At 42.8% G+C, this 17,214-nt stretch overlaps 2 protein-coding genes across 2 annotated transcripts in view; one reads left to right on the top strand and one right to left on the bottom strand.

Moving 5' to 3' along the window:
• The window catches only part of snd1 (staphylococcal nuclease and tudor domain containing 1), a 176,159-nt gene that overhangs the window by 76,023 nt on the left and 82,922 nt on the right, over nt 1-17,214 (top strand). The gene's annotated exons all lie outside the window — the stretch shown is intronic.
• Nucleotides 3,684-7,767, bottom strand: lrrc4.1 (leucine rich repeat containing 4.1). Its single transcript, XM_026146180.1, has one exon. It carries the CDS (start codon nt 6,757-6,759, stop codon nt 3,901-3,903), a length of 2,859 nt encoding a protein of 952 aa, XP_026001965.1. The 5' UTR covers nt 6,760-7,767; the 3' UTR covers nt 3,684-3,900.

Here is a 17,214-nt window from a genome sequence, read left to right as displayed (position 1 = left end):
TTACTCAAGCACAGTGGTCCATTTCTTGTATCAGCACTTCTCATCTGCTGCACTCTGCTACGTAACCCACCCCCCCTCCTCACACACACATACTCTCCTTGTGGTGCAGATCAGGCCATTCACCAATCATGCGAGAGCCATGACGGCCAAGTTATATATCCCCTATTCCATCTGTAGCTGGCACTCTTGCATCACATTTGCTCTGTTTCCTCTTCCCCAAGTGCCTTTGCTTTTGCTTTCTTTCACTCTTCCTGAATTCCTTTCCCCTCTTTTGGTAGCTCCATTTCCATCTTTTCCTCATTTTCAGGTTAGTTTTTTTTTCAATTGCTTTTCCTCCATTTTTTTTCCTTTCTCCCACCATGCTTATCTTTCTTTGTGTCTTTTAATTAACCTCTTCTCATCACTTCCATGTTGTCTTCTGTATTTCTTTTAGTCTCCCACCACATCGAGTTCTGCCACATTTTTCTGCGTACTTATTTTCTGTGATTGCTTTCTGCTCTTTGCTTATTATACTTGTCTGTTTATCAATTTTTACCAAATTTCCACCTTCCCAATAACTTATTTTAAGTAATCTGTCACGAAATCTCACTTAAAATGTCTTTGATATATCTTAGTTTCTATATCATTACCTCTTCTTTGTCCTCTAAGTCATCTCCCTCCCTGCCCTACAGGCTCGGTGAGCTGTGGTTAAATAGGTTCATCTTACCCTGCTTCCTCTTTCAAATGGCTTCATGATTGCTAATGAAGCTCATAAACAGGAAAAGGAAAAACATGATGTGGAGGAGGAAGGGATGTGGAGAAGTGTTTTCCATGGAGACGGGCTCTTCACCGACTGGCAAGCTGATTGGCTGATTGATGACCCTGTAGCCATTTTGACCGATTAGCATGATGGAGCCTTTTATAGCACAGTGCAGCCTAATATGTGATCACATTGCACAGCATACTTTCTCTTTCTACTTCTGGGTTGAACAGTGTGATGAAGCATAAGCCCCATCCTGCTATACCTCACTGGGGCAAAGGAGGTGTAATATAGCACTGCCAAGCATATGATAGACTGTCATAACAGAGCTAAATGCGTAATATGGTGCTTACATCTGTCCAGTTAGTTACAATCCATCTAATCCCACAACATTATCTATTTAAAAAGAGCGTGCTGATCCTGCTTTCTTACACTTGTTTGAACATTCCTCTCACACGTGTCCCATTAGAGACAATCGGGAGCTCATTGTCTGGATTTGCATAGTTATCAAAACAATTACAAGTAAACAAAAGATGTGGGAGACAACGGCATGCAAACTGAGATATGAGAATTAGCTAGAAATGGTCAGTACAAGATGAAGTGGTCACATTAACTCTTCAATTTAAATAATTCAACTTGCTATCTTTTCTTTCTGTTGCATTTCTATACGTATCCCAGCACACTACAAAATGAATATATGGCAGAAAAAGCAGGGTAGGATAGCAAGAACTGTTGCTGATTTGATCTCATTTTTGTCCAGGTGGCCTGTCTGGACAGCCCTGGATGCACTGCAGTAGGTTAGTTTTTCTCAAGTTAGTCATATCGGAACATAAAATCTATTCTTTTGCATTGTGTATCAGGAGATTCTTTCCTTTTGGGCTGCCTCTAAATATTTCCAGCTCTCATCGTTTTTGTCTTGTTTTATTTTTTTTCTCCAGATGTCTCTTTTCATTGGGATGGTTATATCATACCCCTGTAATGTACAATGTTAGACCTCTAAATTATACATGCTCCTATTCTACAACAATTTGATGTTTCCAAGCACAAGACATCTGCTAAAACATTTGTAAAAAGGTGTGCTTTGCTGTGTCCTTCAGCAGTCTTTTTTGACCTCCATTTCTTACACCAGCACACTTCATCTCCATCTTGTCCGTTTCAAATTTTTAGGAACTGGACTTTTTACCCCTTCAAATAAACATCAGTCTGCTCTTCTGTTAGCCTCTATTGCATATTGAGCTGATATGCTCTCAGCTTTTGTCACACTCCTTTTTTTTGTTTAATATTTAACCTCTGTCGCTATACTTCCTGTGACACAAAGTTTGAAATGTCACATTGTCGAAGAGAGAAGTTCAGATATTTTAGGTGCTCACCTCACAAGTGCTACTTTTAACCAGCTTTTTATTTGCCACGCTTACTTATTATGTAAACAGGTGTTGTGAACTTCACTACCAGCCATAAGCTTCGCTCCCAGTACACATCTGTGACTGTGGATCTTTTCACGTCTTCGTTCTAATAATGTTTTGATTAGCTAAGGAGTATCTATGCTGGTTGTGATGATTATGATCAACACAACTCCCACGGAGATCTTTTGTAGTATTCTCTTGGTCATCTCTCACCCACATGTTGCCCACTCCAAGCATGGTATGTTGCTGTTTACTGAAATGTTCTCCCAGTGTACTGCACACCACCTTCTCTTTTACATTTTAACAAACAGAGCTCGAGACACAGTATTGTCATTAAATAAGAGGAAAAAGAAACATTCACAGAAAATGTTGGCGGGTCTTTAATGCCCCTCGGCCGAATTCCAGAAAGACAAAATACGTGGTTTACCTGTCTCACAATACTACAGGCGGTGTTTCCTATCCACGGTGTATCATTTTTTGTTCGAACTGTGTGGCTTTATTATGATTGAGAGGGGTGATATTGTTGAAGATGAAAAATGCACAGTTAACAGTGAGACCCAAATGCATTTGTCACCATAAAAAGACCCCATACTGATTGATGAAGCCCCAACAGCTGGAAATGTAATGAAAAGAGATATGAAGATCTATATTTTTTGGCAAAGTGCACCTTTTTCACTCATTACGTTTGTGATTAATAAGACTACCTTGCAATAGAGAAAATGAGGTGGGTAACACAGATTGGATTCTTGAAGCATTATATCATGAGCATTTCAATTAAAGTATTTGTAATGGCACTGCTGTATGTCTCTTTGACTAGACCATCAGTTCTTTTTAACCTGTTAACATGTTTGTTGAACTTAAACTTTCATCAAATGCGTGCTTTGATCAGCCACAGGCTGATAAAAGCATCATGACAGTCACTCATGTAAAAGTAAGCGAAAAATTAAAAAAAGCAGATTGTTGCTGTAAATAATATAATGGGACGTTTGGAGGGATATTTTAAAAAAACCCATCCACTTGTGCACCATGATTCATTCTGCCTGACTCATTCAGCACACTTAGAGTTAAAGTATAGCTGCAGCATCTTACTGCAGTGTCTAAAGCATTTGGCTGATTGTTACAGTATACGCCAGGAAAAGAAGAGAAAGGGGGGGGGAAAAACATCTCTTTCTAATACTTTTTTTTTTTCTTCCAAAAATCCTTTTTATTGCATTTATAACATTTGGCACAGTACAAATTCTTGGTGCTTTTACAAGATAAACCTGTAAAGATCAACACTGACCTTTTTTTTTTTTTCCCCGGATTTTGTTAAAGAAAGTCTTCTCTGTATAAATATTCTTTTTTCTTATCACTGCATTCTCTGTAGCATGGTGTAAAAATCACACAGAATGCCCTCTGTTAAAACAAGACTACCCTCATTTTTCAAAGTCAAGACAGCATCTTAAACAACTCATTATTTTAAATAGAAGTTACAAGTTAGAAAATAGTTTCAATTTCTTTTTAATATACGTTTCTCTATCACCAACCCATGGTAATTTTAGTTCGTCCATATATATATATTTATTTATAAGCATGTACAACAAGAAATCATCAGTCTTTTAAGTTTTGCACTCTGTACAAAAGTATGTCCTGTCCTTTTTTCGTTGTGCATTCTATTGCATGATTTTAAATGAGGAAAGGACAAGGGGCGTGTGAAAGAGGGGTGAGTAGGAGCTAGGAAACTGGGAAAAGGGGTGAGATCCTTTTGGAGGGGCCTTTTTAAATCTGAGTCTCCTGTACCTTCTCCTTGTTGTGAGTTTTTACGACATAGGGCTCAGCCATTGCTGTGATGGCACTGGGCAAGGTTCGCGGCAAAGAGTTCCCAACATTGTTGTCTGTCCATTTAGCCCCATGGCCAGTCGGTTTATAGGTATTATATTTGGGCTTTAGAGTGCTGTAGTCCACCATATGAGAGCTGTAGTCCAGTTTATGTGGACTGTAATCCAGTTTAGGTCTCTGAGTTTGTGGACTGAAGTCAGACTTGAAGGCGCTGTAATCCACTTTGTGGGGGCTGAAGTCAGTCTTGAAGGCGCTGTAATCTGTTGCAGTTTTATGTGGGGTGTAGTGGTCCTTAGCTTTGTAGGTACTGTCTGTTTTAGATCTCTGGGCACTGTACTCTGTTTTGGATTTAGGCTGAGTGCTGTAGTCGGGTTTAAATGGGCTGTAATCAGGTTTAGGTCTTGGGTGTGTACCAAAATCAGGTTTGAATGGACTATATTCAGTTTTAGGTCTATGTTGTGTGTTGTAGTCTGATTTTAATGGGCTGTAGTCATGTTTAGGTTTCGGCTGAGTGCTATAGTCCCGTTTGAATGGACTGAAGTCACTCTTCTGCCTGGGATGAGTGCTGTAATCTAGTTTGAATGGGCTGTAGTCTGATTTAGTTTTTGGATGAGTACCAAAGTCTGGCTTGAAAGGGCTGTATTCTGCTTTAGGTTTGTGGGTGCTATATTCTGGTCTAAATGGGCTGCAGTCAGGCTTTGGTCTGTGAAGGCTAAAATCCGGCGTAGATTTGTGTGTGTTGTAATCTGTGATGGTTTTGTGGCTGCTAAAGTCCATATTTGGCTTATATGTGGTATACTCAGCCTTTGGCTTGTGAAGTGTGAAATCAGGCTGGGGTTTGTATTCAGCCTTGGGTTTGTGAAAGCTGTAGTCAGTCTTGTGGCTGATAAAGTCCAACTTGTGTATGCTGTTATGGTCTCGGATTTCAGGCAATGTGAGAGCTGACTCTTGGGCTGCAGATGCTGGTGGTGGAAGGTCCTCCTCATCCACCTGAATAATCTCAACAGTGCGGGCAGCTGCCACAGTGCTCCTCTGCTGGTGGCGCTTTCTCAATTTGTAGAAGGCAATGAGCATGACAGCAGCCAATAGTGTCACTGCCACAAAGCAGCCTATTATAATCTTAGTAGTCTTCATCACTTCATCAAGGCTAGGCCCAGACTTGCCTGGTTTGTTAGTCGATTGAATTCCTGGCAACACAGATGGTTTAGCTGCCCCTGGTGGACTGTCGGTGTTTTGTAACAGTACAGTTGGGGTGGAGATGAAGACTGGTTGAAAGACAGAAGGAGAGGCAGTTGTAGTTGTTGTCCCTAGGCCTACTCCTCCCCCAGCAACACCAGCGCCTGCAGCAGCTGCAGTGGTTGTTGTAGTTTTAGGTTTGGGCATCTCAGTGGTTGGCCCCAAGACCTCCACGGTCACTGTGGTAAAGTAACTTAAGTTGGATGTATTAAGCTCAGCTGCACTCACATTGAGGTAGGCTGAGGCATTAGAGTTCCCAGCTGCATTGGAGACCATGCAGGTATAGGTGCCTGTGTCTACTGCAAGGACATTTGAGAAATTAAGGGTACCATCATTGAGGACTGATATTCTCGGGTGACTAGAGGCATGTGTCAGTATAGTGCCGTTGGGTAGGAGCCAGCGCACTGAAGACATTGGAGCTGTGCGGCATCGAAGCTCAGCCACTCGCCCTGCTGAGATGTTCAAGTCCCTTGGTGCATCAGCAATGAATGGTGCAGAACACTGGACTGCAGCACCCTCACCTCGGTCCACGTCCACCAGCTGTCGACCTCTCATGCTCGCAGGGGAGTGACAACGTCCACAGCAAGTTGAATTAGTAGGGATGTACTCCCTTAGCCAGCGTGCTAACCATACAGCCTCACAACCACAGTTCCAAGGGTTATGGTGGAGGTGGAGCTCCACCAGGTACCTGAGCGGGGAGAACAAATCATGTGGCACAGCGCTCAGATTGTTATGGGCAAGATTAAGCTCCACCAGTGAAGATAGGTCATCGAAAGCATTGCGCTCTATTACTGTGATTTGAGAGTTCATCACCCATAGCTTTTTCAATGAGCGCAGACCTTTGAAAGAGCCTGGTTTTATCATTGGAAAGAGATTTTCAGAAATCTCTAGCTCCTCGAGGCCTTTGAGGGGACTTAGGTTTGGCATATCACCCCTTATGTTGCACATTCCCAGGTTGAGGTACTTGAGATTTTGTAGGCCCTCAAAAGCTCCTTCTGAGATGTACTCCAGTTTCCTTAACTCTCCCAGGTCCAGTCGCATGAGTGAGGGTACCCGGTTGAAGGCATAGGAAGGAATACTTTCAATGGGGTTGTTCCTCAACCATAGTTCTCTTAGTTTGGATAGGTATTCAAAGGCCCCACTGGGCACCACCGTCAACCGGTTGTCAAACAGCTCCAGTGTGTTGAGGCTGGTGAGTCCATTAAACGCGCCCACCTCAATCTGCCGAATGGCATTTCGCCCAAGCTGGAGCACCTCAAGGTGGTGCAGATGGCGGAAGGAGTCAGCCTGCACCGCCTCAATGGCGTTTTCCATTAGATTGAGGTGTCGCGTGTTGGCAGGAATCCCAGGGGGGACACGGGTGAGGCCACGACGGGTGCAAACCACTTTCCCCTGCTGATTACTACAAGAACACTGCGGTGGACAGCCCTGGGGTCCTTGAGACACCGCCGCCCCCGCCAAGGCCAGGGAGGCGCTGCTCCACGCTTGCACCATCAGGAAGACTACACAGAGCAGGGCGGCTTTCCTGGCACGATGCACAGCTACCCGCCCCAGGAGACTCATGATGTGGCACGTTCATAATTCAGCATCATCTGGGGGGGAGGATGGGGATGTTTGGGGCTGGTGTTTTGGGGGTGTGGGTGCAAGGAAATTAGCTGTTTGGCTAGCAGTACTGTTTATGGGGCCAAAGTAATAAGGTTAAGGGAACTGATGTGGGCAAGGGGAGAGCAAGGGTTTAGGTGGTTGCTAAGGGGCAAGAGGACTTGACCTGTCCTCAGTTAAGGGGTGATTTTATTTCCATGAACTGTGCTCAGGGGCAGAAAGAAATGGGGTGGTGGAGAGGACTGGCTTTTCTGAAATATGTGTATGAGAAGAACATGATGGCAAATTAAGCAACCAAAAACCGTATTACAAGACAGAGGGGAGGGGAGGGTGTTACAAATTGATGCAGAGAGGGTTTGAAACACTAGACACCTACCTCAAGTTATTATTACAGGTCCTTGAACTGAGATATATAGCTTCCCTCCTTTTTGCAATCAGAAAGAGCTGATGTATTCGCATCAGATGTATTTATATCCAAGAGCAGCAAAGAAAACCTTTTATGTTTGCCCTGTCAAAACGGGCATCAGTGCCAAAGAGCTTAAACAAGATGAGCCCTTTTGTAAATCCATACATCCAAAGAGAAAGGTTCGAAGGCCCTTTTGTGAATGTTTTTCTTCCTTTACGTGCCGATTACCAAGAAAAAAAAAAAAGGAGGGGGGAAACGACTGTAGCTAGGAATCCAGTCAGGCTCCCAAAGCAGCAGTGCTCCCTTGCTCGCTCTTCGCTGTCGGCTCCTCTTCTCTTGCTTGTCCTTGGAATCCGACAGTTGATCCCCCCGTTAAACACCTTAGCCAGGTCTCCATAGTCCAGGCAACCACAGAGATGCACACGCACTATTGTTTTTTGTTTTGTGCAACAAAACCCAAGGCAGGAAACAACAAAAGGAGGGAGGGAGGTAGAAGAAATTACAATTACAGAAGGATAAAAAAAACAAAAAAAATCCAGTCCTTTCCAGTGTTCTATGTTTTATGTTTGTAGTGGAAAGGAGGGGTTAAAAAAACAGGAAAAAAAACAGTCCTCCTTATCTGTATTCCTCTTTTCACTTTTTAGTAGTCAATCAGTTGGTCGGTTGGTCAGTCTGACAGCCCTTCTCCCTCTCTTGCACTCTTTTCTTTGCTCCCCTTTTCAACGCAGTGTCATGTCCACTTGATTCTTCTTTATTTTATTTTTTCTCTCCTTTCCTCCTGGGGAGCTCTTGGCAGCAGTTGAAAAGGCTAGGCGACACACACAGCCTTCATTATCTTCTTTCTCCTCTTAACTAGCCACATGCTCCAGCCTCGGCAGCCGCGGTGGCGACAGCAGCAATTGCGAACGCACACACACCATCCCCACGAAGCATACAGCAGCAGTAGCGAGCACACACACAGCAGCAGCTGCAGCCTGCCTCCCGTGCACTTCCCAATAATCCGTCAGTTTCTTCAGAGGGGGAGTGGGGTGGGGGATGGAAGGGGGTGCTGGGAGGAGTGGGGGTATTGTAGCTGGGTTGATCGAGGTGGGTTAGAGGGAGGAGGGATGGCGCGCAGTTTCTCCTTCCTCTCTCTGGGTTGTTTCTTTTTTCTTCTTGTTTCCAGTTCTTTTCTTTCTTTTTTTTTCTCCCCCTCCTTTTCTTGTGGTGATCAGCACCCCCTCGCAAATGCAGCGTCCAACTGGGAGAGGAGCAAGGCAGAGAAGGCAAGCGCTGGGCAAGCGCGGCTTACAGGCGTGACGTTAACAGCAGCGTCGATGTGGAAAGGATCCGTTGTAGCAGCGAAAGAGAGAGCGTGCACCGTCTCTCTATCTCCCACTCTCTCTCTCTTTCTCTCACACACACCCTCTCTTGCTCTCCCTCACACCCTCTTTCTCTCCCTGCCTCCCTCACACTCTCTGCAGTGTCCTGAGGTATTTGGGTGAGCTCAAAGCACTCAGACCTTTTTAGAGATCTACCTCTTCAAAAACCAGTTTGCTCCTGCTGTCCTTCGCTCTCCTTTTTTTTTTTTTTTTTTTTTTTAATGCTCATAGTCTCTTGTTCTGTGGCTTTCTGTGGCTTTTGTGGCTTAGGGGAATGGACAGGCTGTCCAAGCACAAGTCAGAGATGGACAGTGGCATCCCCACAGCAACCATATTTTAACCCCCTCGTACCCAGCAGTACTCCAAACATTCCAACGACTCTGGCAAAGCTTTCCAGTTTTGCTTTGGTGGTAAGGAAAGGCTGATGGGTCACCGCTTCTCTCACTTTCTAGTTTCCTCTCTTTTATCATGCTCTCTCTCTCTCTATCTTTTCTCAGCCCCCTCACTCTTTATCTTTGTTTTCCTTTCACTTGAGCTCTCTTTGCTCTCACTCTTTTTGCCTCGTCCTTTCGTGAAAAATAGAGGAACATGAATGGACTGCTGACGCATCCTGCTTGGAGCGGTGCTTGGGTTTGATGCAGTGTGTTATGTGCATTAACTCCCTCCACCCACTCCACCCTCACCCTCCTCACTATCTTTCCCACTTTGCTCACTCCTGATCTGTCATTGTGTCACTCTTCTGGCTGGCTATTTTTTTTTTTACATGAAGCCTCTTAGAAGTTCAAGTTTACACAACTTTTTTGGTCACCAAATTCCATCTTTAGTTTTGTTTCACAGGTTGGAATGAAGTATAATCCCCATTTCTTGCTTCAGCTCCAGGAAATTAAAAGTTTACTTTGTTAAATCCATAATCAGATACTTTTACTCAACTCGGGACTGCAGTAGGACTTCAGAAGTGACTCTAAAATCAAAGAATTTCTTTAAAAGAATACTGGAAAATAAATACTGGAAAGTGAAGTACATTGTATATAATGGAGACTCTCCATCCTCTTCCACGTCATACGCCTCTGAAGGTAGTTAGAGCACTTTAAACAGGCAGGCCTTAACCCTCAATTTGAGCACAAACTGTCGCCCCGGAAAGCACACAGCCATAAAGGTCATGTTAAAAGAGGCACAATAGAGAAAACAAGACAAGCTTTACCTTCCTGATGGAAGTGGGAGAGGTAGAACAAATGAAGCAGACTGTCCTGTAACCCTCTACCTCAAATGATTTGCACCAGCCTCATGCCCATTAAACAAGGTAGCAGTGTGGGTAATTTATGCTTGGTAAAGCTAGCTGTGACACTGCTGCTAGGTGTGTGCATTCGTGTCCAAGGTAGAGAGTAAGCGTGTGAAAAAAGAGAGACAAAAAGAGGGAGGAGAGAAGGCACACGAGCTAGAAAAGGTCACACTGCCTGTAGCGCAGTACGTTATTCCCACTGGCACAGGAGTATAGAGCCAACTCCTATATTATACACACACAGACTTTCTCCTTGACTTCACTGCAGTTGAATATGAACAGGCTTCAATGAAGCACATGTAACAGCGAGGTGGCAGCCACAGGAGTATAGGGGAGATTTTCCAGTATTATGAAAGAAAAGCTATTTCGTCTCCTTTCCTCTGGGATTGCATAGCATCGCAGGCTTGCAGAGCATGATATCGCAGGTGTACTGCAGCTTCTTTAGTGCATTCTCCAAGCAACTGATAATGTGAGATAATGCACTTGCATTTAAACAAGCATGCTGGAGCAGTAAGCTGGACATGGAAGTTCGCAGATGTGATTTTTAGGTACAGAAGTTAAATTTACTACTGTGTGCATAACGGCACTCCTTTGTTTGTGTCGGGTGCTGCCTCTGCACTGTTCTTAAGTGTGGTGTACCACTGTTTCATGAGCAAGTGACCCAGAATGGGTTCAGGTTGCGTTTAACCCACCCAGGACAGTACTTCTTGGACTAATGTCTAACCAAAATCATCCACTGACCCGTAGAGTGACCACCACTGCAAGGGCAGCTCTCGCCTCTTGGCCCTTATCTTGTCCATTTCTCTCTTAGCTGTCTTTTAAAAAAAAGTTCCTGCTCAATTTTTGTCTTTCCGTGGATATGCCGCTTTCTCAGTACTGATGGAGCCTGGGTCATGCCCTGCCAAATGCTGTAATGCTCCACTGACCAAAAGCGGGCAGCCTTTTGCGTTATAGTTTGATTCTGCCCCAGAATGGCCAAAACAGCCTGATAGCCGGCCAAGCTCTGCAATCACTGCAAGGTTTTCCCCAAGTCCCCCCCCCCCTGAAAAAACAATCTATATGTGTATTTTTCTCAAGCTGAATCGAGTTTAGTAGTATACTTGAATCTAAATCAGTTGTTTGGTGGTACAAGCCAATGTTGAAATTGCAAAACTCTCTTTTTGCGGTTCAGATTATGCCAGGATATCCATGGTGGATAGTAGCTAACATCCAGGTCATATAGTGGTCTCATATGTTCACAGTTTAACATGCACTGACTTGACAAGATGGGTGTTGTCAGGCCTCACCTTCTGGACTTGCCGAACGATTACATTTTGATGAGCTGTCAGATACGTGGGACCTTCACGCTGTCATGCCAGGCCCAATCGCCTAGTGTGCGACCCCTGCCCTAACTGCTTCACACAAAGCTCTATGGAGCCAAGCGCTGCACCAGGCCAGGAGGGCACTGGTTGTAGTTTAGGGTGCTGCACGACCTACTTTGGTGCAGTTTGTCCGCCAGCATATTCAAGGGGTATATGTAATCAGTACAGAACCCATCCCCTGGGGTTAGTGCTAGCAAATCTGGGCTACGGCCAGTCACATGTAGGTCGGCAGCCTGTCTGTTAGCGTGCGTGCGTGCGTGTGTGTGTGTGTGTGTCAACCCTGTTTGGATGAATGACCTGCAGTATGGTGTAGCAACAATCACAATGGGATTAAAGGTTGATTGATAGATCTAATGACAATAGCATTGCCTGTGTCATTGCTGGGATCAACAATTCACAGCCCTTTGTAATCCACATATGTTTTTCTGTCAGCACGTGTAAGTCAGAAAACATTTCTCAAGGAGACAAGGGGCACACTGTTTTTACAATTTGCTTTGTGCTTGAGAGCTATTATAAATTTTATTCATTTATTTCTCTGTGTTTATGAATGGGCATGTCCTCTGAGTATTGAGTAATGTCCCAGTGATCTATATCATAGTAGTGACCACCCTAACATAGTATTAGTTTTAAGTCAGTTTATTCTAGGCCATCATCTTGTACCTTAGTATGTGCTCATAAGGACACCCTAAACTCTGTGATGCTGACCTTGAGATAAAAGCCCTATTATTGGGCAGTTTGTTTTCCATTTTCATTTTAATTTCTAGGAATTAATTCTGCTAGAGATTACGTGCAATACACTTGCACTCTCTCTCTCTCACACACACACACACACGCACACACACATGCAGTGCTATCAGTGTCCCAGTGAAGGCTTAAACTGCTTGGTGGGGATTTTTTTTTTCTTTTCAGTTTATTGGTTTTCTCATCACAAAGAGACACACACAAATCATATGCCAGCGTATCAAGAGATTATAATAGGCAGTAGGGTTTATTAGTGGCTTCCTCTTCCATCTGTTCAGGTCGTTGTTTCATCGCAGTACCTGATCTGTCTTGCTAATTTGCTTTCACTGACCTTGTGTGGCCTCCAGTCAATACAGCATAGGAATATTGATCACCTTGTGCTGTATCCCACATATTAACACTGTTGCATTTTCATGGAATATGGTTTGGTGGCATATTTCTTTGAAACGGTTTAAGCAGGCAGGGAACTTAATCAAGCAAAGAAAAGTGGTTGAACATTTTTTTCTTAGTAAATATTTTGCTTTTACTTTAAGACATTAGACTTTTACTGTTTTTGACTTTTCTGGCTACTTTTAATCACTCTTTTCTTTCTACCTGTCCTGCTTCTCATTTTCTTTGTTACTTTTAACACTGCTTTTCAAATTCAAATTCAAATTCAAATTTTATTTGTCACGTACACAGTCATACACAGTATGATATGTAGTGAAATGCTTGGACAACTACTCGTGACCTAAAGAGAACAAAAAAGGAAAAGGCTATGAATAAGATAGGAAATAAATATGAAAAATTAAAAAGGGTAAATTTAACTAGGAAGGAATAAAATATAAATTAAGGTTAAAAATGAAATAACTGTACAACACAAATTAGAATGAAGGGTAAATTTAACTGGGAAGAATAAGATAAAGATAAATATATAAATTAAAGTTGAAAATAAAATAACTGTACAACAAAATACACAATACACATTGTGTTCTTTTTATGTTTCCTGGAAGTCTTATTTCTCCCTGTTTTGCTTTTGCTCTCACTCTCCTACTCTAAATGAATACAGTTTACAGTGTTTTTCACGACTGGTATTTGCAGGCTTGTCTCACATTAATTGTGTTTGCTCATTCATTTTATGCTCTATATGTGTCTGTGACATTGTGGGTGCTCTCTCAAGCGAGGGCAATATCAGGTCATAGCAACTGAAGGCACAGAGTAAAAGATGGGCTTTTTTATGATCCAGTGTTTTTCAGCATTTGAGCTTTGCTAGCAGCCATTGTCTCCAGACTAATGGGCTTCATTATGGTTAGCTGTGTTCGTACTGGCTGCCAGAGCAGGGATTAGCCCTAGTGCTGTGATAGCTGGAAGCAGAAGAGAAGATATTGTTAGGTTAGCACTGGTAACCCAATCAGCGTGAGCCAAGATAGCTATAGGATAGATAGCAGGAGATGCTTCATGCACATTTGGATAAGACTGTTGAACCTATTTAATTTTGATTTTTCATTTCATTTTACCGGTTAAAGCCATATTCACTCAGAATAGAATTTTTAATTAAGTGCTAATTATAAATACTGATATTCCATATTAAACTTGTCTTAGTATAATGTGCCAAGCATGAGCTAAAATGCCCTTGGTTCCCCATGTTTTCCTCACCATATGCTAATGCCCTCCATGACCCGCCTTGGCCACGTCATTAGTCAGCTGGCCCCATTAGGATTCATAGAGCATCCCTGTATGCGCGTTCATCACAGTGTTGCCTTGCCAACTGCCAGGTGAAAGAAATTGATTTCTCTGAGCAATGTGAAGGTAAAAAACATACTAATTCACCACAGAGAGATGAGCTTAATATCCTATAATATTTTACTTCTAAAGACCCTGAGATCCACCTCCCTCTCCTCCATTACTTAGGTCAAAACAGAAACAGTGTTGTAAGATGTTATTGTGAAACATTACATTCTCCTATTTTGGATTTTGAATTAGTTGTTGTTCATTAAATTGTTTTGGTTTTAAAATCAAATTAGAGCTATACCAGGAATTATGCACTGTATTTATAGCATATAACATACTGAAAATAGTTTGCCTTTAAATGCACATATCTCTCTATATGATCGAAATAAATCCATTACTAACATGTAATGTGGTCATGAACGACTATGCCATCATCTGAGTCATACTTTATTAAAATTTCATCTCCAATTACAAAGTAGCTGCATTTGTTTTCTGCGGTGCCCCTCTTCTTAAAATCATAGTAGCTGCTGCTGTCTTTGATGTTGATCTACGACAGGGGTAATCACAAGGATCTGTGTAGCGCTCTAAGGGAGAATTACAGGCAGTTTATGTTCACCATTGTCATCATAGTGCACAGCATCATGCCCCAAAATAAACTCGCCACTGCCGCCTTGTCGTTTTTCTGCCAATTTTTGGAATCTTACGTGTGCAGTGTAGCTGGCGGGGTCAGGGTGGAGGCACACGTGTGCAAACAGGTCAGTCTCTGTAGGCGTCTTCATGATACATCAATGCCAGAAGCACAGGTAGCCCTTCATGGTGCAGAGGGAATTTTGATGCAAGACTCGGGTAAGATCAGTTGTGCAGAAAACTTGGGAAAAACTTCCACGGTCACTCTTTTCGACTTCCTGCTTCAGTGGTGAAGCAGTGGTTTTTCTGAGCAGGAGGAACAGCACGTATTGTTTGCAAGGCGGCTGCAGTGTGCTTCAAGCGGATGATGTGGACACGGTGCCATGATGACCATAACAATTGCTTTTATTCCTACTAAAGTCTGTTACAGTACAGACCGAGTGATGGCAAAAAAACAAACAAGTTTTCATTTATCCAGCAGATAAAAGGTGTCCATGTTGAGGCCAGTATTCCTTTTTCCCCCAATGGTTTTCTAGTTCTGTGTTTGTGTTTACAAACCTTTTCATTTTGCCCCACACCAGATATCTTGGTGCAGACTACACATGATATTAAAGGCTGCTTTTCAGTGGCTTTCCAGCGATGGAAAGCAGATGATAGGTAGGTAGGGAGTAAACACAGTCTGTTTCTAATATGCATCCAATTTGGATTTCATTACCGATAGTTGCCATTCTACTTTATCTGTGTTCAAATGAACCCTGATCTGCCATGTGAACATAATGAGAATCACACACTTTATATATTTAAGTATACTTTAAGGAGCTCTGAGGTCATTGTTGTGAGGGAGTCATTTTACTTGTAGAAAAGAAAAGTGGTATGTTAGAATGAGTGTGTGTACAGGAGATGATTTTTGTGTGTTGTCTTGAATGTTGACAACTCGCCACCAAGCCAAGTATTTTTCCCGTGGAGCATTCTGTCTCTCTGCCCTCTTTTTTTTTTTTTTTTTTTTTTGCATTTTTTCCCTCTTGGTACGGAGGATTTGAGAAGCCTAGCTAAGTGTGTCTAATCTATGAGTGCATCCAGCACAGCATCAAATGCTTGGTGTACCTGCGGCATCCAACAATGCAATACTTAAGCAGCTGTTTGCCCAAGCAGGTTGGAGACAATGCTGGATGGGAAGGGCTGAAAATTGAGAAAGGGACACCTGAGTGGACGTTAACATTATTGCTAAATGAGCGTGGAAGCATTAGAGAGAAAAAGTAATGAGAGGAAAAGCAAATATTTGGGATGAAAGAAAGAACGCTGGGGGAAAAAATGGAAAGGAATACTGTTTCAAGGAAAAACCACATCCAGCTCATACACACTGTACAAATGGACTTGGTCCCATCTAAACTCCCGTTCCCGTGGCATTGCTTAAATTTGTTTTCTTTAGCAATGCAATCAGGGACTTCCCCCAAAGGTAAGCTGGGGTGGTGGTAGTGGTGGTGGTGGTGAGGGGTCTTGGCTATGAAAATAGGGAGGGAGGAAGCATCAGGCAGCACTTTCTAAACTGAAGTCAATAACACAACAGTCAGTTCTGTCAGAACCAGGTCCTCCCACACAGTCCACTTACAGCCAGTAAGAAGAGCTGAGGTTAGGATGCCAATTTGAGTGCTTGAAATTACCACAACCCATGGCAACATGTGTTTATATAGGTAAAAGCAAGTGAGGAAATGTTGGTGTGCACATCAGAAATTTGATGTCCAAGAAAACAAAATCTCAATCTCCCACTCAGGTTTGACATTTTTTCAACAGTACTTGAATCTTAAGTAGCGTTGTGGTCTTGAGTAAGAAGAAAATCTGCAGAACTTGGAAACATTGGGATAAATTAACAAGCTCAACCAAATGCTCAAGCCTTCTACACGCAAGTGATTTCACTCTACATCTGGCCCTCGTACGAAATCTTGCTAATGCAGCCATATTTGAGACACATGCACACACAGCTTTATTTTGCCTTTAATCCCTTTTCACATGTTAGCACTTCTACATAGCTTTAGGGGATTAAAACGGGTAAGGCTAGCTTTCCCTGAGCATGTGTAGGAAAGCGAAATGGGTGACTGGTAAATGGTAGACATCTGGCTGACATGACGTGCCAGTGTGTCGATGCAAGTGTGCTAAGCTTACATGCTTATGAATCTGATGACGGCTACGTAATGTTACTGACATATTTGCACAGCATGGAACGAGCACGATTTGTTTGGGAGCTAGCACTTTTTGTTCACTTTTGCTGAGCAGAACGCTAAAAAAGAGTCGGTTAACAGCAGTTTTAATACCCTGTGTTCCCAGTAGTGTGCTGAAGTGCATATGTGCGTTTTGGAGGCCAATTTTCAGTTTCTGGTATGTCAGAATTTTAAGTGCATGCATATAAATACTGCTTGTTTGAGGGTTATTTTATTTTATTTCATCCTTGTGTGACAGAATGTGTTGTTAGCTAAAGGTTATCCGTGTGGTGGATTCTGTCTCAAACACAATCACATACAGTGATGCAATGAGATGTTTAAATTTCGCATGATAGCGGGGGAATAGGCTTACTGAAGAGTGAGGCTTTTCTTTAACCATGGGGATTTTGACTTTTTAAGCATGCTGAGAATTGCCTTTGGATGTTACCATTGCACATGTAAAGCTGTCATGCTTACTATGTCATACTAGCGTGCATACCATTATCTCGTGCTTTTGTCTCTTGTAGTTCTTGGGGGGTTTGGTTTGTTTTTGCTCTTTTTAAACATCCAGATATATTATAGATCCACGTTGTACACGGGCCACTGCCTACTAGTCCCCCTACCAGGTTGCATTCTGTCTGCTCTGTCAGGCCTTTGAATGATAGCATCAGTCTAGGTCACTCACACCCTGGTTGTGTTTATTGGTGAGTGGCCCTGTTATTCTCTCTCTCTCTCC

The sequence above is a fragment of the Astatotilapia calliptera genome, chromosome 17 (assembly GCF_900246225.1).
Source record: "Astatotilapia calliptera chromosome 17, fAstCal1.2, whole genome shotgun sequence".
Taxonomy (NCBI): Eukaryota; Metazoa; Chordata; class Actinopteri; order Cichliformes; family Cichlidae; genus Astatotilapia; species Astatotilapia calliptera.
The sequence above is the reverse complement of the archived record's forward strand: the minus strand, read 5'-3'. Positions and strand labels throughout refer to the sequence as shown.

What these genes read in the sequence shown, in the direction of transcription:
- lrrc4.1 (XM_026146180.1), bottom strand. Translation starts at nt 6,759, where the DNA reads ATGAGTCTCCTGGGGCGGGTAGCTGTGCATCGTGCCAGGAAAGCCGCC.